General features: G+C 32.4%; 1 protein-coding gene and 1 long non-coding RNA gene across 4 annotated transcripts in view; both read left to right on the top strand.

Moving 5' to 3' along the window:
• LOC144544769 (uncharacterized) lies at nt 1-24254 on the top strand. Its single transcript, XM_078293326.1, has 2 exons — nt 1-1498; nt 24188-24254. Exon 1 carries the CDS (start codon nt 1-3, stop codon nt 1198-1200), a length of 1200 nt encoding a protein of 399 aa, XP_078149452.1. The 3' UTR covers nt 1201-1498; nt 24188-24254.
• Nucleotides 1-25202, top strand: part of LOC144545051 (uncharacterized) — a 57973-nt gene that overhangs the window by 2587 nt on the left and 30184 nt on the right. The window contains exon 3 of one of the 3 annotated variants that reach the window (XR_013508378.1): nt 21428-22038. The exons of the other annotated variants lie outside the window; for them this stretch is intronic. This is a non-coding gene — a long non-coding RNA (uncharacterized LOC144545051). Of the gene's footprint in view, nt 1-21427; nt 22039-25202 lie in introns of those variants that run through there. 3 annotated transcript variants of the gene reach the window in all.

Consider the following 25202-nt stretch of genomic DNA (forward strand, 5'->3'; position numbering starts at 1 on the left):
ATGAGTAATGATGACATCCAACCAGTAGATGGTGACCAAGAACTAGTAGATGAAATTTCCACAACAACAGAAACGAGTAATGATGACCAAGAACTGGTAGATGAGTGGGTTGTGGAGATAGAAGGTCGCCTAGAGAACCCAGACAACTCCCATGCAACCAGACGTCCATCAATGGATAGCAACCTTGAAGAATATCCATCAATAATTGGTAATTGGCAATGTTGGGATGATTTTGGGGCCTCTTTCATACCTGAACACCTAAAGTGGATATTTGTTGCAAGTATGACGCATTACTTTGGTCTCAACGTGCGTTCATACATTGTATACATGCAAGAGAAGGTAGACCTAGCCTGGAGCTACTATCGTGGGGTCGATCAATTTCGTACTGCTGAAAATAACAAACGTTTCATAGAACACCTACTGGTCAATTGTTGCTTCTTAATATTTTCTATGATTTTGTTATCAGGGGAAAAGGAACTAAAGGATAGTTGGTATGAAATAATTAATAAAGACAATCCAAAAGGTCTATCGGATAAAGACATTCAAAATATAATAGACTTTATAACACGAGAACCAAATCAGACCGTAAGTTACTTGTTGACCATGAATTACCAGATACCGTGGTTTCTTGTCGAAGCCGTATATACAGAGCTTTCCAACATAAACAAACTTTTTGCTCCCCCTATCCACAAAATTGCATACTTATTCTGTGACGGCCTCCCTCCAGACTATTTCAACATAATTGACGGAGATTATACCGTTCCAGAAGATGGCTTCAAACATCTACTACACATCTTCCATTGGTCTCGAACTCCTGATGAGAAATATGTGCATAATCTGACAATACAGAAGTGGTTTGGCGATTTCCATATACCTAGTGCAACAGAGTTGCAATTATCTCAAACTGTTTTCATAAAGGATGAGGATGGCACCATTATGTCTTACTCTGATCGGAGAGTGATGCAATTAACACCCTGGGAACTTTACAATTATTCCCCTAAACTCTATGAAAGTCTTTTAAGATTTGAAGACCTGTACTTTATCCGATGTGGATATCTTTTCTCGTCCTATGTTACATGTATGGCGAGCCTGTTACAAACTGAAGCAGATGTAAGAGTATTGCGAGCGAATGACATCATCCCAAGCACGAGCTTTGACGACAAGAATGTTTTGCGCTGCATACAAGAGCTGAAAACGTGAATTGACGATAGTATGTATATGCCGAATGAGCTTATCATTTTGGAGGAGAAGGTGATGGCACATCATAAAAAAAGTGCCTACAGAATATATGGAGAGTTCAAGAAACGCTACTGCTCCAATACACGGATAATCATATCTGTCGTTGCCGGCATCTGTTTGTTTGTGCTTACTTTTATTCAGACCATATATGGTACACTTAGCTACTACAAACAATGATTGGGCTAAGCTAAGTATAAACCTATATTTTTACATCATCTTGTATTCTTTTCTTTTATGCAATTTAAATTGTGTGAGCACGGTGGTTTATCTTTACTCAATTAACTATGTTGTTTGTTGTGACATCTTGTATGTTTTGTATTTTTTTTTTTCTCAATTAAGTCATTTGTCATTTTTTATGTGCCTGTGAGGGACAATGTGTGATTTTAACCTTTGCTCTCGTTGTACAATATACAAGTATATGTAGATGTATATCTATGGATCTTCACCTAATTACCAAACAACTTATTCAACTATACAAGTATATGTATAGATCTTTCTTTATTAAAATTAAATTTTTCTTATGAGAAGTTTACAATTCCTCCGAATCATGAGTGTGTATCCAAAAGTTCTAATTTCTCATATTAATTAATTTGCTCCCATGCCAATTAGTAATCTGTAATTAATTAAATCTATGTTTTAAGCAAACCAAGGCCTTTCTACAAAATTTTAATATTAATTTGAGGATATCCCTTCAATAAATAACAAGGAAAAATAAAGGTTTTGAAATGAATTAAAAAAAAAAAAAAAAAACCTGGTGACCCAATGCCTTATTTTAATTCTATGGATGGCGGATTTTAATGCAACTCAATGGATGCTTAGCCGCCCCTATTGTTTTAATTATTTTAATTATATATTAAAATTTGATTGAATTGTTTTTCCTTTAAATTTTTATATACTTCAATCCCCCTCACAAATTAGCTTTGTACACATATAATATTTAATTTCTGGTTGTGAACAAAGACTCAGTCTAGCACTAATTCAAACAGAAATTCAGCTAGCACTAATATTTAGATTGCTAAGGGATTGTTTAGTCTGACGTGTCAATTGTTTTTGTTATTAATTGTTGGGATGCTTCCGAATTTTTAATTTACCAAATTTGCTTTAAAAGAAATCGTTGCTTAATGACACGCTGGCGAAATTATTGGACTAAATTCTTTCTTTCTCCCTAACTCCAGCACTCTCTCTCTCCTAAAAAAACGAAACCCCTTTCATTCCATTTTTTCCTCAATTTGACTACTACCGACTATCATTCTTCTTGCCGATTTCTCCAATGGATTCGCCTATATTTTCCCTTCATTTTGGCATCTCAATTGTTAAAACCCTAACTGGAATGAAAATCCATACTGTGCTCCATTTAATTGTAATTAACTTATAAATTATTTAAGGCCCAAGAGTTCCTTACTGGGCCCAGCCCATTTCTACATACTATGAATGGACCAGGTAGAATGATCTCGGCCTTGTTATCTGGTCCTATCGTCTGAGGTAACATAATATTTTATCTTACAATATAGGACCGTCCGTTCAGAATTCGAGGTGTCAAAACAGATCGGACGGTCTAGATCCTAAATCAAAATTTTGTGTTACTTTAGTGATCCTTATTCGGCGTTGTTAGCCCCAATTCAGTATCTTCCAATTTGCCCCCTGTAATAACACAAATGCTTTCTTGTATCTCATATCTGATTCATTAGGTTCATTGATCAACTACACGTAACCTTAATTATTGTGAACAATTCCCATTAAATACACAATGAGTACTATAGGCAGTATGTTCATTGATCTTTTGATCGATCAAATGATGCAGTTCTATTCATTTCACATAAAACAGCATAATTGAAGGTACAACTAGTTGTTGGGACAAACTCAAGAAATCTGATTTGTTTAATATTAGCAGTTGATATTACGCTGTCAAACATGTATGGTGATGTCCCGATCGAGATGTCTGATCAGTCACAGCTCACGGGTGCCCTCAGCCTGTTGTTGATATTATTTATAAAGAAAACCATGTATAATATGCAAGCCCTTCAATTTTTATTCTACCCCACTTCTTTGTCGTTTTTAACAGGAATATATAATAAATTAAGACTCTAATCAAAGAATATGACCCCACAAGATTGCTTTCTTATACTCAATCTTTCAAGAATTAATAAAGGAATCGATGTTGAGACAACATTAATTTTTTATCACATGCAGTAATGAGAAACTAACAGAACATCATTTTTTCCTTCTTAGACGATTTAGCTAAGAGTTCCAATCTTTTCATTATAAGATCTTAAAAATTGCCAAAACCAAATTATATAAATGCCAATGTTGATCTAAACTTTCTCCAAGTTCAAAATAATACGGAAAATATTTCAATCTTATAATAGCATGGTTGGCGTGTAATTCAATTTACTACTCATTTTGTACAACTCTTCAAATTGATAAATGATTTAAAAAGTTTTAAGTTTAGGTTTCTTAAAAAATTGTTAAGAAAATAAACTTTAAGTTAATTCTAATACATTCATTTTTTTATCAGTTGACTTGATACTAAATGTCAAACAAATTTTTTAAGTTTCACATATAAACAAATCACTCGTGAAATACAATAGTTCATCGAAAATTGATATCCCGCCACAAAGCTTGCAAGGAATTGTTGTAATCTTCGACTTACCCACCCGAATGTTTCAGGCAAGAGACCTTATTTTTTAAGTCATAAACTTACGATGTATCGCTGCCATCGAAGAATGTGGTAGCAAATATAGCATCCCACACATCTTTTGTTGTTGGAAAACGAATAAAATTTCCAACTAAATTTGGTGCAAGTGAATTTATCATCCAACCTTTCACGATTCAGTCATCAATCTTCTATTTGTGATAGGTCTGATTGTTTTGTCGCATTGTTTGCAGATGGTTATCGTAGTTCCCCGTTCAAATGCTCCAACTTGTCCTTGCTGAGCACAAACATCTCCACCACCTGTGACCACAGCCCGAAATTAGTTCCATCGGTGCAGCAGCTCCTTCAATGTGAGGTGCTGGTGGTTCCATCTGATTCTTGGTTAGGATGAGTTGTGCGAGTCTCTCCAATAGAGCATTAGTTCCACTCGACTCCCCTGACTCTGACTTGTCTTTGTCAGTTCCAGACATGACAGAGATTCAGTTGAACCACTGGTATACTTCTCACAGATCAATAAACACCCCACGTGTACTCTGATACCATGTCACAAAGTTAGAAATGAGTAAATGACACACAACTCCATGAAACTCCCTTCTCACCCTAGTTTTATTTCATTGATAGCAATCTCTTTTACATAAAAAATGTTTTCGGATGTCTCTAGATGAATTTGGGTAAAGAAACCTTTACTCAAAAATTAGTACCCACCTGAGGCAACCTAAGGGCAGTTATTAACGATTCCATATGCTTCAGATTTTCTCGCTTGAATGAAAGAAATTTGATTTTATTAGAAAATTAATATTTCACTTATACCTTTCATTTATCGGACTGTGTGCGTGTTAGACAAAGAATCATATAAGAAGCGAAGTGAAGAAGAAAAATATAAAGCAGCTTGTAATCAGAAATATAAAATTAGAAATATGTGAAAGAGTTAAATAGTAAAATAATATATTGTCCTTTTTTAAGCATTGACTGAATATCATGAGGTGCAAGCTATGTGCAGCACTTTGGTGTATATATAGAGATAGGTTTTAGATTCATTAGGTTCATTGATCAACTACACGTAACCTTAATTATTGTGAACAATTTCCCATTAAATACATAATAAGTACTATAGGCAGTATGTTCATTGATCTTTGGATCAAATGATGCAGTTCTATTCATTTCACATAAAACTGCATAATTGAACGTACAACTAGTTGTTGGGACAAACTCAACAAATCTGATTTGTTTAATATTAACAGTTGATATTACGCTGTCAAACATTCATGGTGATGTCTGATATTACGCTGTCAAACACTCACGGGTGCCCTCAGCCTGTTGTTGATATTATTTATAAAGAAAACCATGTATAATATGCAAGCCCTTCAATTTTTATTCTACCCCACTTCTTTGTCTTTTTTAACAGGAATATAGAATAAATTAAGACTCTAATCAAAGAATATGACCCCACATGCAAGATTGCTTTCTTATACTCAATCTTTCAAGAATTAATAAAGGAATCGATGTTGAGACAACATTAGTTTTCTATCACATGCAATAATGAGAAACTAACAGAACATCATTTTTTTCTTGTTAGACGATTTAGCTAAGACTTCCAATCCTTTCATATATATAATATTTAAAAATTAGGTGCTTGTATTTAGATTTCACAATTTAAGGAAAAGAATTGGAACCTTCTCTGGCCCTCCATATATAATATTTTGATTTTAATTATATTACATATATAATAGTCAAATCTACAAAACTTGTTTGCGCAGGTGGAGAATATATGCCAGAAAAATGGGGACAAGAACAGGAGAGCACAGGAGGAAAAATAAAATAAGGGGACGGTGCAGAAAAGCAAGGGAGAGTGCCGAAAAATAAGTAGATCTACCAAATTCTTAACTTAAAAATAATATTTGTGTGTTTTATTATTTTAATTAGACATTTAATTTTATAACTACTGTGCAGTTGATTTAAGGGATTTATTTTAAATTATTGATTAAATTTGATATCATAAGTATAACATTAATAAAATGCAACTCCTTCACGGACAGATTCAATTTTGCTGCTATTTTTATAAAATGCTACTCCACTCCACCCAATAGATTTCCTTCAAGATACGTACGTGTGTAGGATATCGATGTTTTTCACAGACGAATGCATTTCCACCAAACTTGTTATTCTTTTAATTTATTTTTGTTTGTGAAAAAGTATAAATGATTTTGAATTTTGAGACTACATTAGTTTTCTTCTTAATGACTCTCGAAGACTTCCAATCTTTTATTTGGGCTTAAAGCTTCTTCTGTTAAAAGGTTGAGTCTACACAGCTTACACCACAGAGGGATTAAGAGTGTGAAGCAGAGGATTTGTAATCGTCTCTTCTCCACTTGACCACTTGCATTTATAAATCTCCTTAGACAAAATAGTCAAATTTGATGAACATCATCCTACACTGTAATATAGAATTTTATTCCGCCCCTAGCTACTGCTTTGTCGTTTTTAACAGTAATATAGAATAAAATTTTCTTCCGCTCTTTAATTAAGACTCTAACCAAAGAATAAAACCCCACAAGATTGCTTTCTTAGACTCAATCTTTCAAAAATTAATAAAATATTTTATGTTTGAGACAACATTAGTTCCAATCATTTAATTATCATATATTACAATTGCCAAAACCAAATTATATAAGTGCCAGTGTTGACCTAAAAATTCTCCAACTTCAAAATAATCTGGAAACAATTTCAAACTTATAATAACAAGGTTGGCGAATAATTATACTTCGCGAATAATTTATATTTGGAAAGTCTTCAAACAGATATATGATTTAAAAAGTTTTAAGTGCTTACATTTCCTAAATATTTAACAAAATGAATTGAAGCTAATTTTAATGTATTCATTTTCTCTCATTTTTTTATGACTTAACTTGATATTAAATGTGAAAAAAATTTAATAAATTTTACATATAAACGCATTAATCATGAAATCGATCGGTTATAATGGTTTCAATTCATCGTTTGAAGCATATTTGATAAATTTTGTGGGCTGATGGTATATAGGGCAAACTGCCACCAATAACATAGTGGCCGGAATCTAAAAGTAGTATATGTATTACAAATATTAGGTGTTTGTATTGAGATTTCACAAATTAAAAAAAAAATGAAACCTTTTCTGACTTGGTAGGTAATAGATAACATTTTGATTTTAAGTACATTAGTAATGTGATTACATATATAATAGTCGGACTAATCTACAAAAATTCTTGGCGCGGGTGGAGAATACATGACCAGAAGTATGATCATTCACGGTTCATGGGTGGGCCCAGGCTGTTGTTGATATTATATATAAAGAAAACCATGTATAATATGCAAGTCTTTCAAATTTTATTCTACCCTTCTTCATTGTCGTTTTTAACATGATTATAGAATAAAATTTTCTTCCGCACTCTAATTAAGACTCAAATAAAAAAATATGACCCCACAATATTAATTTCTTATACTAAATCTTTCAAAAAATATATAAAAGATTTGAAGTTTCAGACAACATTAGTTTTCTATTATACTAATGAGAAACTAACACAACATTTTTCCTTCTTAGACTATCGAGCTAACAGTACCAATATTTTAATTAGAAGATCTTAAAAATTGCCAAAACGAAATTATATAAATGCCAATGTTGATCTAAACATTCTCCAACTTCAAAATAATTTGGAAAATATATCAAACTTATAATAGCATAGTTCGCCAATAATTCTATTACTATTCATTTTTATAAGCTCTTCAAAAAAAGCATGCAAAGTAGCTATTTTTCTAAATTATTTATTGCAAACGTGTTTTTATGCTATTTTGACAGATTTTGGAGAAAATTGCGTATTTAGGCCGAAAATGGAGCTAAAATTTCATATTTAGGTCATTTCTGAATATAGCTTCAGCATCACATAGAGCATGAAACACCTCACATGAAGTGCATAATATGCAAAATACTGAATAATGTTGAAAATCCGATAAGTTAGGTGTCATGCGGATTGGAGCATACTACATATGGCTAGGCATTGAGGCTGCAGATTACATATCTGTGAACTATTTTGTTTGAATTAAATCTCAACTGTTGACACGAATTTCCAGCAGAAGCCTTCTAGAAGAATGTAAATCAAAATAGAAAGCGATGTCCCATGACTACTTTTCTTAATTAAATAATTAATATGACCATATAGTTTTCATCAAAATCATTTTCGGAACCATAGAAAGGTGCCGAAATCACACTGCTGTGGACCCTACTCAACTCCTAGTACAAGTCCTGACAACATTTTTTTTTAATTTTAGTAATTGAAAAAATCAGTTTCAATACATGATTACAACCTTAACAAAAATATCCAGTGGGAAAAAAAAGTATAATTGAAGAAAATGCAGTGTATCTTAACTCTCCTTCGTGCCAGCACGTACTAATCAAAATCTATTTTGTTTTTAATAATTTATAGTTTTTGGAAGCTATTCCGTAGTTTCAATAATATTTTGATCATTGACATAAACTTCAATTATAATGAAAATATTTGTATTTCTTTTCATGAAAATACATGGACAAATTGCATCATTTTTATATCTATATGTTCTAATAAATGTTCAGACCGTTATACCACATACGTCCATATTTCTTTAATCCATATAAACATTTTTTTCAATTTGATTGATTAATGTTCTCGAGAACCTAAATTACATACTTTATTTATCTAAAATCCTTTAGGGTTTTCATATAAATATTACTATAAATAGGTTGTAATTGCTGTTGTAAACAATATGCTGGTCCCTTTGACTAATTTGCAAAACATATAAAATAGTTGTTGTAAACAGAAATAATTGTTGCTGTAACCTTAATTATTGTGAATAATTCCCATTAAATACCTAGTGAGTACTATAGACGGTATATGTGTGTATGAAAGGAGATCTTTTGAGTTGATGCAGCTCTATTTTCATACGAAATATGTAGATTTCCTGCAGCAGTTGAAAGTTAAAAAAAAAAAAAATTGTAAATTGAAGAAAAGAAAAGTAAACAAGATATTGAGAATGTATAAAGATGGATATATTTTATTCATGGTTTTCTTGTGTGTCTAATACAAGCTTACAGTGCTCTATTTATAGGTGGAAAGTGTAAATAACAAGCTATTATAAATTAATTGTGTTGATAAATGAGAATTGATAAAACATAAATCTTTAAGGAGAGTTTTGAAATAATTAGTGAAGAGTTGCAAATGAATATCCATAACTTAATTTATTAATTTATAACACAAATCTCATTTGTTTGATATTAGAAGTTGATATTTTGTTGTCAAACATAGTGACGTTCCCAATTGAGAAGTATATGTGATCATTCACGGCTCATGGATGGGCCCAGGCTGTTGTTGATAATATATACAAACAAAACCCATAAATTATAATATGCAACTGCTTTATTTCACCTACTTCTTTCTCGTTATTAAGAGGAATAATATTTTTTTTTCTTCGGCTGTCTAAGACTCTAACAAGCAATGACCTGAGATACCATTATGGATGCATTTAGTTTGGAAGCTCGTGCTTTTGTTCATAATTTAAGACTCTTTATTCCTCTGCAAGTTGTCTATTTTCTCCGCTTGCGCCAACAAGTTTTGTAAATTAATTCGACTATTATATATGTCATCACATTACTAATAAAATTAAAATCAAAATGTTGTCTATTAACTGCAAGGTCAGAAGAGTTTTTGAATTTCTTTTACATTGTGAAATCTTAATAGAAACATCTAATAGTTTTAACCTTTCTATACAGATAATACCTTTAGATGTCGGCTACTATGTTATTGGTGGCAGTTCGCCCTATATATCACCAGCCTACAAAATCTATCAAATATGTTTCAAACAATGAATTAAAACCGTTATAATCAATCCACTTCAAGTCTAGCGATAAAATTTTCTTGACATTTAATATCAAGTCAACCGATAAAAAAATGATGGAAATTGAATGCATTAAAATTATGTTTTAATTTTTTTTAAATATTTAAGAAACGTAAGCACTTAATTTTTTTTTAAATCATATATCAGTTTGAAGGGTATCCAAATATGAATAGTAATAGAACTATTCGAGCACCTTGCTATTATAAGTTTGAAATTGTTTCCAAATTATTTTGAAGTTGGAGAACGTGTAGATCAGCACTGGCACTTGTATAATTTGGTTTTGGCAATTTTTAAGATGTTATAATTAAAAGATTGGAACTCTTAGCCAGTCAGTCTAAGAAGGAAAAAATGATGTTGTGTTAGTTTCTCAATATTCTGATAGATAACTAATATTGTCTCAAACATCTAATCTTTTATTATTTTTTTAAAGATTGAGTCTAAGAAAGCAATCTTGTGGGGTTATATTCTTTGTTAGAGTCTTAGTTAGTGAACCGAATAAAATTTTATTCTATATTCCTGTTTAAAAAGACAAAGAAATAGGGTAGAATAAAATTTTATTGAGGCAAGTGGTCAAGTGGAGAAGAGACGACTACAAATCCTCTGTTTCTCACTCTTAGTCCCTCTCTGCTGCAAACTCTGTAGATTCAACCTTTTAACACACTACTATAATTTATAGTATTACCAAAAGCAGGAAATCAGTTTTTCTATAGGCATAACATTGGAAAACGCCATGAAATCGTCATTTTCATGCGATACCATTGGAAATACAACTGTTGGTACAACTCTCGTTGGAAATATTGTTTATTTACATGGACACCGTTGGATAATTATTTCCATGCGATTACTCATGGAAAAAGGATGCATGAAAATACTTATCCACTTCAAAACTATTTGGAGTATTTCCAACGGCCGCGTGCGTGGGATCCACCTATGTATTTCCATGGACAGTGTATGTGGGACCCACCCCTGTATTTCCAAGGCAAACGGATGTGGGACACACATGTTTATTTTCAAGGGCCACATGCGTGGGACCCACCCCAATATTTCCAAGGCAAACGGACGTGGGACCCACATGTTTATTTCCAACGACCACATGCATGGGATCCACCCCAGTATTTCCATGGTTATCGAATGTCGGCCTCACCAGATTATTTCCATGGGTAGCGTGCATAGGACCCACACCAGTATTTCCAAGGCAAGCTGATAGAGAACTCACGTGTTTATTTCCAAGGGCAGCGTGTGTGGGACCCACCCCAGTATTTACATGGTTATCTAATGTGGGCCCCACCAGATTATTCCCATGAGATAATATTTGCGTGGGAAGATTATTTTTAATGCTCCAAAGATACAGCCATGGAAATACAAACATGAAAGGCATCATATTTGTATGCACTCCCATACAATCCTCCCTGCACCAATTAGGTACTCCCATATATTACCTATTTACCATTGATTGATAACACATTGATAAATAGATCAAAAACATCAAAAAAAGAAGGAAAATACATTCATAAATAGATCGATATCAATTATTGTTCGTAAAGCATGAACAAAGTGTAATCATCATGCACTGTCTTCTTGAATAAACCAAACCTCCATTACAACAACATTACTCTATAACTGACAGATCTTACCATATAAATACCCAAAATATACCCACTATGAGTTAACAAAAATTCACAAAATAGAAGTCCATTCCTGTTGTCATATGTTAGAACTTTTAAATTCACAAAAAAATGTACACCTTTGCACATTAGAAACTAATGCTAGTTCATATGGAAGGTAGACTGCTCAAACCATTTGTCCTCACCCCTTGTCGAGTCATCATTTCCAGCTTGAGCATGATTTAGTAGTGCTTGAAATCCCAATCCCTGGTTTGGTTGCAAAGGAAAAACAAGACCCTATGTATACCACATAGAAACATAGAAACAACATGTTATTGTTACAAAGATCATCTATGCATATACACCCTCAAGTAATGAACTTAACACTACTCATTGGAATCATGAGTTTTGGAAAGATATATTATTTGACATGATTTAGCATTACACAATCATTTAATGTGATTGCTGGTTGACCTAATGGCTTATCAGTTACATCAATTTGGTTATACTTCACCCTTTTTATTTCAATTTGAACGTACTTATAACAGCAGCTACATAAATCCTCATTTAGCAGATTTTAATAAGAAGTTAAATTTGAAAGCAACAATATTTAACTCATTACCTGGGAGATGTATCTGCATAAGCGAAGTTCCTCCATACATTGTATACATGAAACCCTAAAGTGGATATTTGTTGCAAGTATGACTCACTACTTTGGTCTCAACGTGCGTTCATACATTTTATACATGCAAGAGAATGTACATCTAGCCTGGAGCTACTATCGTGGGGTCGATCAATTTCATACTGCTGAAAATAGCAAGCGTTTTATAGAGCACCTACTGGTTCATAGTTGCTTCTTAATATTTTCTATGATTTTGTTATCAGAGGATAATGAACTATACATTGATTTCACACATGTATAGTTTATTGGAAAAAAAAATATGATCATGTTAAGTGCATGTAAACCAATTAAAGTACTATTTTCAATGCTTATTAATATATAATATATAATATTTTTTATAATTACCCGATCGGGTAATAGATATGAAATAGGCTTTACCCATACTCTTACCAGTTTAGATAGCGAAAAAAAATCCTTACATGTAAAGTATGAGAAAGAAAAAGCTTACCTATACCCGTTTTATCGGGTACAATACAGTTTGGGTAAACGGATAAAAGGGTGCCATTGACACCCATACTCGTGCTTTTGTTCATAATTTAATGAATGAACCTCCAACATGCCAATGTGATAAACATATATTGATAGATATTCTACGCAACAACACGGGGGCAACTAGAAAATTTTGTTAGGGTGGATGAAAATTAAAATGCAAAATATGTAGTGAGTGAGATTTGTACACCAGTCTTCTCAACCACAAAATAGAATTTAACTACTAGATTACAACTAAACATTTAGTATTTATTGAGAGGAGTTAGACTATATAAAAAAAGTTCCTTTAATTTTAATATACATAATTAAAAATTTTAAATCATATGAGTAGCTTAGTCATTTTTAACTAAATCTTAGATCTACCTCTGCGCATCATTCCAAACAACAGCTGTTGCAGCTCTGTTTTTGTTCTCCTCCCTATAGATTTCTGTAACAACTCATTTCACATATACTACATATATAATGGAATGTCCTACAATTGTTGATGAAAAGTCAACGCTGAATTGTTTGATATTAGCAGTTGCTATTACGCTATCATTCATTGCTCATGGGTTTTGCAGAGGTTGTTCTTCAATTGTTTTATTAAAAAAATTTCATAATATACAACTCCTCTAAATGTTGCTCTACGCCTATTGTCTTTTCTTAAAGGTTCCTTTTGTAATCTTTTCCGACTATACAGACGAAATTAACAATATGTGATTTAAAACTCTGAATAAATTATAATAGTATAATTTTATTTTATAAAAAATAAGTAAAAAAGTAATGTAATTATAAAAATTAAACAATATAAAAAAGGAAGCGTCTAATTGTCCACAGCCTTTTGTCCACCATTTGTCCACAGCTTTGACTTGCGCGAATACTGTAAAATTACTTCTACATGCTGTATAATTATACAATATATCACATAAAATATATCAGTTAACTACAAAACATTCAGCAACTATTTTAAGTGATCACATAATAGTTAGAAAAAGATTGCAACTTGCACAACATGACAAAATAAATGTACTTTCAAACTGTACTTTCGGAAATTGCAGTTATAGGAAGTTATTGGCAGTTAGAGTTAGTTATTAGCGGTTATTGGCACTGAGTTGAATCTTGTATACTATAAAATTGAATCTTGTATACAGTAAAATTTTCAATTTAATCTTGTATACTGTAAAATTGAATTTTCTACATAGTAAAATTTACAAATGAATCTTGTATATTGTAAATGTACAATTGAATCGTCTATAGTGTAAAATTTTCACATAATACTGTAAATTTTCAATTGAATCTTGTATATTGTAAAATTTCTAAAACTAAACCATAAAATATTACCATCTATACTGTAAGATAAAATGTAAAAAATGCTACATTTTAGTTTAAACTACAATCTGCAAACAATCATGTATACTGTAAAATTGCAAAATATAAACCATAAAATAATACCATGTATACTATAAAATTGCTAAATCTATATATACATCCATCATCACACACAAAATCTATTCACCACAAAATAACATCCGTTCACCACAAACAACATCTGTTCAACACAAGATAAAAATATTCACTGCAACATTCAGAATAGCATAAGAACAACAAAAAAACTATGGACAAATAACTTTTACATTAAAAACCTCCTGTGTTCATTGTTCAGATGAGTAAGAAGCCTCTCTATCACCTCTTTCCTCCAGATTTTCACAAGATGAATACTGTAAAATTACAAGATGAATACTGTAAAATTACAAGATAAATACTGTAAATTTCACAAATCATCTCTTTCTTCCAGATTTCCACAAGATGAATACTGTAAAATTAACAAGGCAATACTGTAAAATTAACAGATTAATACTCCATCACCTCTCTATCATCTATTTCCTCCAGATTTTCACAAGATGAATACTGTAAAATAACAAGATGAATACTGTAAAATTAACGGGGCAATACAGTAAAATTAACAGATCAATACTCCATATCGCCTCTCTATCATCTCTTTCATCCAGATTTCATTTGAAATGCTAGATCTGTTACTGCATACAACGAAAACAACAAATTCAACAGAAAACTTACTAGATTTGAATTTTACCGTGCTCTTCAACAAAAACAACTTCTATTCGATCGCGCTCCACGATTGAAGGTTCCATTGCGATCATGTATAAAAAATGAGATCGAGTCAGTAATCTCAATTAAAATCGACATTGCAAAGAAAAAATGAATCAGAAATATACAATATTTCTTACCAAAGCTTGAAACAATGCATTCACTGTTCGGAGTAGCGAGCCGAAATCGAACCAGTACTTGATTGAAGCAAATGAAGGACAGAGACAAATGAAGAGCGAAGGGCTTGATTGAAGGACGGAGACAAATGAAGGACAGAGACAAATCGAACCAATACTGTAAAAGTACAAGATGAATACTGTAAAATTACAAGATAAATACTGTAAAATTAACAAATCATCTCTTTCTTCCAGATTTCCACAAGATGAATACTGTAAAATGACAAGACGAATACTGTAAAATTAACAAGGCAATACTGTAAAATTAACAGATTAATACTCCATCACCTCTCTATCATCTATTTCCTCCAGATTTTCACAAGATGAATACTGTAAAATGACAAGATGAATACTGTAAAATTAACGGGGCAATACAGTAAAATTAACAGATCAATACTCCATATCGCCTCTCTATCATCTCTTTCATCCAGATTTCATTTGAAATGCTAGATCTGTTACTGCATACAACGAAAACAACAAATTCAACAAAAAACTTACTAGATTTGAATTTTACCGTGCTCTTCAACAAAAACAACTTCTATTTGATCGCGCTCCACGATTGAAGCAAATCGAACCAGGTTAATCGAAGCCCTTGTGACCCTGATCGGAGATACTTGATTGAAGCAAATCGAACCAGCTCACTATTAGTGAATATCTCCTCGGTTCCTGCGACTGAGACATGCGAACGAAACAAAAATGAGATTCGCGATCGAGAATTTCATTTGGATTTGAATAGGCGATTCGCGAACGAAGAGAGAAAGAAGAGAGAGAGAAAGAAGAGAGAGAGAAAGAAGAGAGAAAGAGAGATCAGAACGAAGAGAGAAAGAAGAGAGAGAGAAAGAAGAGAGAGAGAAAGAAGAGAGAAAGAGAGATCAGAAAGAAGAGAGAAAGAAGAGAGAAAGAGAGAAAGAGAAAGAGAGAAAGAGAGATCAGAAAGAGAGATCAGAGAGAAAGAGAGAGAAAAGAGAGATCGGAGAGAAAGAGAGAAAAGAGAGATCGGGAAGAAGAGAGAAAAGAGAGATCGGGTGTTTAAATAGCAAGACGAAGTGGAGGTGGAGACCGACAGTTGAACGGGAGTTGGATAAGGTGCTGTGGACAGATGGTGGACAAAAGCCAGTGGACAAAAACCTTTTCTCTTATTTTTTTGCCCCGTCCCCTTATTGTCTCTCTGTTTTCTCACTCTATATATCTTCTCCTCCTGCGGCAACATGTTTTGCTACCTTTTGATTAAAACACATTTAATTTCAAAAATATAGCACCAAAAATAATACCAAGACATGTCATACTCATAATTAAGTTTTATATATATATGCTAATGATTGATCCGACATATTTCTTTAATGCAACAGAAAAGAAATAAACAATTATTAATATGGTTAGCTAACATTGCAATGTCTAATTTAGTTAGCATCATGTTACGGATGATTCACATTTTCCATTAAATCATAATTTTTTTTTTTGAGTAAGAGCAAGAATATAATGGCAAAGATAAATTTCTTGTAACTCTTAATGGTGGATTATTTTTCTGCGGCTAAATAGAAATAAATAAACTGAGTTCAGAAATAGTCTGAGGATAAAAAAGAAATTGAACAAGTTTTTGAGAATAATAACAAAATTAATCAACAGCATGTAAAAGAATATGTCGGTGGGTTAATATAGACAAAATTAATCAACCATGGGATTAATCAAAATGTCGTTGTGTTAACAAAATTAATCAACCACGGGATTTTGTATCTTTGTAGGTGGCAACTTGGTCACATGAAAGAGCAAGAAACAGAATATCGAGCCATGGCATCCACTGCGAGTGAGCTCATATGAATCAAGCAACTACTTAGCGACATGAAGATGGAGCACAAGAGAGCAATGAAAATATACTGTGACAATCAAGCTGCACGACATATTGCATCAAATCCAGTGTTTCATGAAAGAACAAAACACATAAAGGTAGACTGTCACTTTGTCAGGGAAAAAGTACAGTCAGAAGAAATTGAAACTCCATTAATAAGAAGCAAAAAACAACTGACATATATCTTTACCAAAGCACTCGACAAGACTAGTCATCTAAACATACCTGGCAAGTTGGGCTCAATCAAATTATTCGAACCCAACTTGAGAGGGAGTATTGAACAATAAAGATCATTAGCCTCAGAATATTCATCATTGGCAGTTTTAGGCAACAAATAAACCAGCCTCCAATTGTACAACTGTTCAACTATTTTTGGTACATAGCTTGATTCATGTAATGGCTAGTGAATCTTTACAATTAAGACACAATTAGGATATAGATTACAGCATAGGTAATTTTAGGATTAGCCCAACCGCTAGTTAGAAATTTAGACTATATATACTCATGTATAGACAATGTAAAAACACACAACAATCAATAAAATCACCGTTAATCCACTCTCTATTCCACTCTAAAATTCAATAAAATGTGACGGAAATCAATTCCACTATCAAGAAAAAATATATTCTAATATTAATGGGTGCTTTATTGGCTTCATTGGAATATGCATATGTTCATAATTCATGTAAGTTAGAAAATAAAACAGAAGTAATTGTATTATAAGTTAGATCAAGAGAGATATGGACTGTAGCACATGCTCTTAGTCAATCTTTGGTACAAATCAAAGCGTGTACTGCCGTCGGACTTATCAAGAACCCTTCTTGCTATACGAAATGCATCATGTTGCACTAATCAAGCTTGTAGCACATGCTCTGATACAACCGTCAAGATGGGAGTACCTACAACATCTCGCACTAAATCGGACATAGCTTAGCATGTTCTGTTCTTATAGATACACATCTAGCTCAGAGTTCACAGGTTCACGCTGGTAAATGATCCACTGGTGGGGGAGCTAACATTTTGTAGATTGAAATTACACGGCCTAGCTTTGTGATTCATTTGGTGTCTTCATAATAATTCATTGAACAGCTTGTGCAAGTAAGCCATCACATGTATTTGTCAGAGAATTTACAACTACCAATAAGGTTCAACTACTACTCCAGCTAGTTGGTGGAGCGAATAGTTCCCGAATGAAACAAACGTAAAAACTATTTTAATCGTCTATTATGTTTGAGTTGCTAAGAATGAATAATACTAGAATTAGTCGTGAACCAAGAAATGAGTATATATTACACGTCAACGGATTGAAAATCTAATCCGGAACGACTAAGCCTCCCTTATGAATTAAAATCGTAGCTTTTTTTATAGAGAAAAGGTTCTTGTCCACTGGCTTTTGTCCACCATCTGTCCACAGCACCTTATCCAACTCTCGTTCAACTGTCGGTCTCCACCTCTACTTCGTCTTGCTATTTAAACACCCGATATCTCTTTCCTCTCTTTCTCTCCGATCTCTCTTTTCTCTCTCTTTCTCTCTGATCTCTCTTTCTGATCTCTCTTTCTCTCTTTCTCTCTTCTTTCTCTCTTCTTTCTGATCTCTCTTTCTCTCTTCTTTCTCTCTCTCTTCTTTCTCTCTTCGTTCTGATCTCTCTTTCTCTCTTCTTTCTCTCTCTCTTCTTTCTCTCTTCGTTCGCGAATCGCCTATTCAAATCCAAATGAAATTCTCGATCGCGAATCTCATTTTTGTTTCGTTCGCATGTCTCAGTCGCAGGAACCGAGGAGATATTCACTAATAGTGAGCTGGTTCGATTTGCTTCAATCAAGTATCTCCGATCAGGGTCACAAGGGCTTCGATTAACCTGGTTCGATTTGCTTCAATCGTGGAGCGCGATCGAATAGAAGTTGTTTTTGTTGAAGAGCACGGTAAAATTCAAATCTAGTAAGTTTTCTGTTGAATTTGTTGTTTTCGTTGTATGCAGTAACAGATCTAGCATTTCAAATGAAATCTGGATGAAAGAGATGATAGAGAGGCGATATGGAGTATTGATCTGTTAATTTTACTGTATTGCCCCGTTAATTTTACAGTATTCATCTTGTCATTTTACAGTATTCATCTTGTGAAAATCTGGAGGAAATAGATGATAGAGAGGTGATGGAGTATTAATCTGTTAATTTTACAATATTGCCTTGTTAATTTTACAGTATTCATCTTGTGGAAATCTGGAAGAAAGAGATGATTTGTTAATTTTACAGTATTTATCTTGTAATTTTACAGTATTCACCTTGTAATTTTACAGTATTCATCTTGTGAAAATCTGGAGGAAAGAGATGATAGAGAGACTTTTTACTCATCTGAACAATGAACACAGGAGGTTTTTAATGTAAAAGTTATTTGTCCATAGTTTTTTTGTTGTTGTTATGCTATTCTGAATGTTGCAGTGAATATTTTTATCTTGTGTTGAACAGATGTTGTTTGTGGTGAACGGATGTTATTTTGTGGTGAATAGATTTTGTGTGTGATGATGGATGTATATATAGATTTAGCAATTTTATAGTATACATGGTATTATTTTATGGTTTATATTTTGCAATTTTACAGTATACATGATTGTTTGCAGATTGTAGTTTAAACTAAAATGTAGCATTTTTTACATTTTATCTTACAGTATAGATGGTAATATTTTATGGTTTAGTTTTAGAAATTTTACAATATACAAGATTCAATTGAAAATTTATAGTATTATGTGAAAATTTTACAGTATAGACGATTTAATTGTACATTTACAATATACAAGATTCATTTGTAAATTTTACTATGTAGAAGATTCAATTTTACAGTATACAAGATTCAATTTTACAGTATACAAGATTAAATTGAAAATTTTACTGTATACAAGATTCAATTTTACAGTATACAAGATTCAACTCAGTGCCAATAACCGCTAATAACTAACTCTAACTGCCAATAACTTCCTATAACTGCAATTTCCGAAAGTACAGTTTGAAAGTACATTTATTTTGTCATGTTGTGCAAGTTGCAATCTTTTTCTAACTATTATGTGATCACTTAAAATAGTTGCTGAATGTTTTGTAGTTAACTGATATATTTTATGTGATATATTGTATAATTATACAGCATGTAGAAGTAATTTTACAGTATTCGCGCAAGTCAAAGCTGTGGACAAATGGTGGACAAAAGGCTGTGGACAATTAGACGCTTCCAAAAAATAAGAGAGAGCGCGGAAAAACAAGACGTATCAATCGTATTCTTATTAGAATATGTTATTTTTCTTCTATATTATTTTGAGGTACAGTTGAACTTTCAAGTCATAGGGAACAAATGTAAATGCGGATCAGTCATATAAAATTTTCTTGCTACGAATGAGGATCAATTTTACACTATTTGTAACATATTACTATAATTTATATAGAAAATAAGACACAAGTATAAAAATTTAGAAAAAAAAAATAACTAGAGATAAATTGATCTCATTCAACTAAAGTGCCTCCGCCCCCATATTATTCTAACTAGACATTTAACTCCATGATGACTATTTAATAAGTTAAGAAAAAAGAGTTTTGAGAAATAAGTAATAAATTAAAAATTTATAAAAGATTAAAAATATCTGTAAGGAAATACAACAATTAATTCTATTATTTTTTAAATTTCATAAGAGTCAAGTCTGCTCGTGCATATATTAAGACTTAGTCGTCCTAATTAGACTTTGGATCCATTGACCCGATCGAGGAGCAAAAACTGAATCTACACAGCTTGCTACACAGAGAGCGAAGCAGAGGATCTGTAGTCTTCTCTTGTCCACATGACTACCTCCCTATAAAAAAACTCCTATGCTTTCTAATTCGCCACAGAAAGAGTCAGAGAGAAGAAGACAGGCGTGCTCTCATTTTGGGTATGTAGTTCTCTCTAATTATCAGCATCTTTTTTCTTTTTCTTTTTTTGTATAAAACTTCTGATTGGGTGATCCAGATCTTAGTGGATCCTCTTTCGGTAAGTTTAGGCAATTGTTTCAGTGTATGTATGCTTACTTGATCTGTTTGTGAATTTATGTGTTCGAAAATTTCAATGTGTTCCTTGTGTTTTGTTTAATTAAGATCAATCATAATATATGACTCCCTCAATGATACTCATCCTACTAGTCTTTTCTGTTTAAAAAGACGAATGAAACAAATTATGGGATCTTTTCTTAATTTACAGGGTGAAACAAATAAATTTGAAATTTCACTCGCTAAATAAATTACGATAGTATAATTTCATTCTATAACATAGACTAAAAAGTATAAAAAAAGAATAGAAAATAAAAAAAAATTACTAATTTTTAATTCGCCTCGTCGTCATTTGGAGAAATAGCCGTAGAGGAACATAGGCGTACTGCTGATCTCCTCTTTGGTACAATTCTCTCTGCATTTCTTCTCTAATTATTCTCAACACCTTTTATTTCATGCTAGTTTTTATTTCTCCAATTCTTGATTGGGTGATTCATATATTATATTACAGGATCTTCTCATTGGTAAGTTTTCACAGCATATATATACAGGTCCAGTGTATAAGTGATGACTAGAATACTAGATATATATGTTTGTCAAAAGTTGTCTTGGGAGATATGTTAGTTTCATATCCCAGTGAATGTGTGCCTTTTTTTAGTTTTCTTTGTGTTTTGTCAACTTTTTCATCTCATATATAGTAAATGGTTACATTAATTAATTAGATCTGTTACATTTAAACATTTGTCGTAGATTTGTGTAGATCATTTTAAGACTGAATAGTGATCTGAATTCTACTTTTAAGTATTAAGCAGAGTACCTCGTTTGTAACAATTTTTATATATCTAGGCTTAACGCTACGTTTAAATCTTTAACTATCTCAAGGGGTTAAATCTTGTTTTTAGTCAAATGGCAATTAATAATATTTAGACTAAAATATTAATAACACAATTTGGGCAAAAGTGAAATTAGTGTTGACGTATATAAGTTGTATTTTACATATTAAAATGTGGCTGAAGTTTAAATTAGTTTAAAAAAGAAAGGTATATATCTCATAGTGTAACAATTATATATATATATCATACGTCATCTCATATTGACCTTTGTTATTATAGTGGGAATTATCTACAAAGTTTTCATTTCCGTGTTGGTTGTTTTAGCTAGAATGTCAATGAAATAATTTTATATATCCTTTTACCTGATCCATTTCGTATTTGATAAAATAGGTATCATCGAGTAAAAAAAAATTCGGTTAATTTGACAAGTATGGACACAGATTAAAAACTTTTTTGTTAGTTTATTGGATAAGAATATGTATATAAGAGATATTTTGTACTCCTTAGAAGATAATTGATAAGATAAGTTTTATTGTATATTATGATTACATTAATTTTACAACGCTATGTAAGTTTTATTATATAATTATTGCATTAATTTTACAACATTTTATACAATATTATTTTAGGAAAATTATAATAAAATTAATTTGTCCAACATATTATATTGTTTTATTTAATATAAATTTTTTTACAATTTTCGTTTAATTAGTAATTTACATTGTAAACTAATGGTATATAGATAACCATTTTTATATTTAATATAAGCTCTCAATTTAATTGGTAATTATCCATAATTCGTTTTGTTACCCGTTATCTTAAAGGATAAGGTTAATGACGTGAGTAGGATTAATTATTTTATATGAGTATAAAAATGCCCTCGCCGATCCTTAGTTTTACCCATTTGACACCCCAAGTTTTACTTTTGTAAATTGATTAGTTTGTTTACGTGAAAGCAACAAATAATCTAATGAAGCCATAACTTTTAATTGATTAACCTGGATATGGTTTTGTCATTCTTCTTAGATTAACATCCGTACGTATTCAATATTTAATCACCCTCCACCTTATTTCAGAACATCTTGTTTGTGGATTAATCAAGAAGAGGGTCAGAAATGAGTAATGATGCATACATGCAACCAGTAGCTGGTGACCAAGAACTAGTACAAGAAATGGATGATTCCCAAGAACTAGTAGATGAAATTTCCACAACAACAGAAACGAGTAATGATGACCATGAACTGGTAGATGAGTGGGTTGTGGAGATAGAAGGTCGCCTAGAGAACCCAGACAACTCCCATGCAGCCAGACGTCCATCAATGGGTAGCAAAACTGAAAAATATCCATCAATAATTGGTAATTGGCAATGTTGGGATGATTTTGGGGCCTCTTTCATACCTGAAACCCAAAAGTGGATATTTGTTGCATGTATGACGCACTACTTTGGTCTCAATGTACGTTCATACATTGTATACATGCAAAAGAAGGTAGATCTAGCCTGGAGCTACTATAAGGGCGTCGATCAATTTCGTACTGCTGAAAATAGCAAGCATTTCATAGAACACCTACTGGTCAATAGTTGCTTCTTAATATTTGGGATGATTTTGTTATCAGGGGAAAAGGAACTAAAGGGTAGTTGGTTTAAAATAATTAATAAAGACAAACCAAAAGGTCTATCGAGTTTTAACATTCAAACTATAATAGACTTTATAACACGAGAACCAAATCAGACCGCAAGTTACATGTTGACCATGAATTACCAGATACCGTGGTTTCTTGTCGAAGCCGTATATACAGAGCTTTCCAACAGAAACAAACTTTCAGTTACTCCAACCCACAAACTTGCGTACTTATTTTGTGACAGCTTGAATCGAACCTCTCTTAACAAAATGGACGGAGCTGGTACCGTTCCAGAAGATGGCTTCAAACATCTACTACACATCTACCATTGGTCTCGAACCACCGATGGGATGTATGTGGTGGATAAGTCAATAACGAAGTTCATTGGCCAGTTCTATATACCTAGTGCAACAGAGTTGCAATTATCTCAAACTGTTTTCATAAATAATGAGAGTGCCTCGGTTGATGTGTCTTACCGTGACGGGCCAATATCTGGAGTGTTGCAATTAACACCCTGCCACCTTTTCAAATATTCCCCTAAACGCTATGAAAATCTTTTAAGATTTGAAGGCCTGTACGGAGTCCGATGTGGGCACCCCTTATCGTCCTATGTTACATGTATGGCGAACTTGGTAAAAACTGAAGAAGATGTGAAAGTCTTGCGAGCGAATGACATCATCCCAGGCACGAGTTTTGACGACAAGAATGTTTTGCGCACTGTTCATGAGCTCAAAACTTTAATTAATGATGCTCTCAAAATGCCGAATGAGCTTTTTAATTTGGAGAAGAAGGTGATGGCACATCATAAAAAAAGTGTCTATAGAGTAATTGGAGAGTTCAAGAAACGCTACTGCTCCAATACATGGATAATTATCTCCGTCATTGCTGGCATCTTATTGTTTGCGCTTACGTTTATTCAAACCATGTATGGTACGCTTAGCTACTACAAACAATGATTGCACTGAGCTAAGTATAAACCTATATTTTTACATCATCTTGTATTCTTTTTTTTTCTTTTTTTTGTATTTCATAATGTATGCAATTTAAATTGTGTGAGCACCGGTGTTTTATCTTAATTCAATTCACTATGTTGTTTGTTGTGACATCCTGTATGTTTTTTTTTTCAATGTATGTCATTTGTCATTTTTTATGTGCCTGTGTGCGACAATGTGTGATTTTTATCTTTGCACTCATTGTACAATATACAAGTATATGTATATGTATGGATCTTCACCTAATTAACTAACAACTTATATATTCAACCATACAAGTATATGTATGGTTCTTTCTTTATTAAAATTAAATTTTTCTTATGAGAAGTTGAGAACATACAATTCCTCCGAATCATGAGTGTGTCTCTCCAAAAGTTCTAATTTCTCATATTAATTAATTTGCTCCCATGCCAATTAGTAATCTGTAATTAATTAAATCCATGCTTTAAGCAAACCAAGGCCTTTCTATAAAATTTAATTTACACCGATGCCAGTAGTCAATAAATCTATGCTTTAAGTTATCCAAAATTTTAATATTGATTTGAGAATATCTCTTCAATAAATAAAAAGAAAAAAAATGTTTGAAATGAATTAAAGAAAAAAACCTGGTGACCCGATGCCTTGTTTCAGTTCTATGATGGCGGATTTTAATGCAAATCAATGGGTGCTTAGCCACCCCTATGATTTTAATGTTTTTTAATTATATATATTAAAATTTGCTTGAATTGTTTTTTCTTTAAAATTTTTATATAGTTCAATCCCCACAAAATCTAGTGTTACAATTCTATTAAAACCCCAACTGGAATGGAAATCCATACTGAGATCCATTTAATTGTAATTAACTTATAAATTATTTAAGGCCCAATAGTTCCTTACTGGGCCCAGCCCATTTCTACATACCATGAATGGACCGGGTAGCATGATCTCAGCTTTGTTATCTGGTTCGCTTCCTCTACGGTAACATAATATTTTAGTTTACGAAGTCACCGTCCGATCAGAATCCTAGGTGTCAAAACATATCGGACGCTCTAGATCCAAACTCAAAATTTGAGTTACTTTAAAGAATCTGAATTCGGCGTT

The sequence above is a fragment of the Carex rostrata genome, chromosome 27 (assembly GCF_964058835.1).
Source record: "Carex rostrata chromosome 27, lpCarRost1.2, whole genome shotgun sequence".
Taxonomy (NCBI): Eukaryota; Viridiplantae; Streptophyta; class Magnoliopsida; order Poales; family Cyperaceae; genus Carex; species Carex rostrata.

What these genes read in the sequence shown, in the direction of transcription:
- LOC144544769 (XM_078293326.1), top strand. Translation starts at nt 1, where the DNA reads ATGAGTAATGATGACATCCAACCAGTAGATGGTGACCAAGAACTAGTA.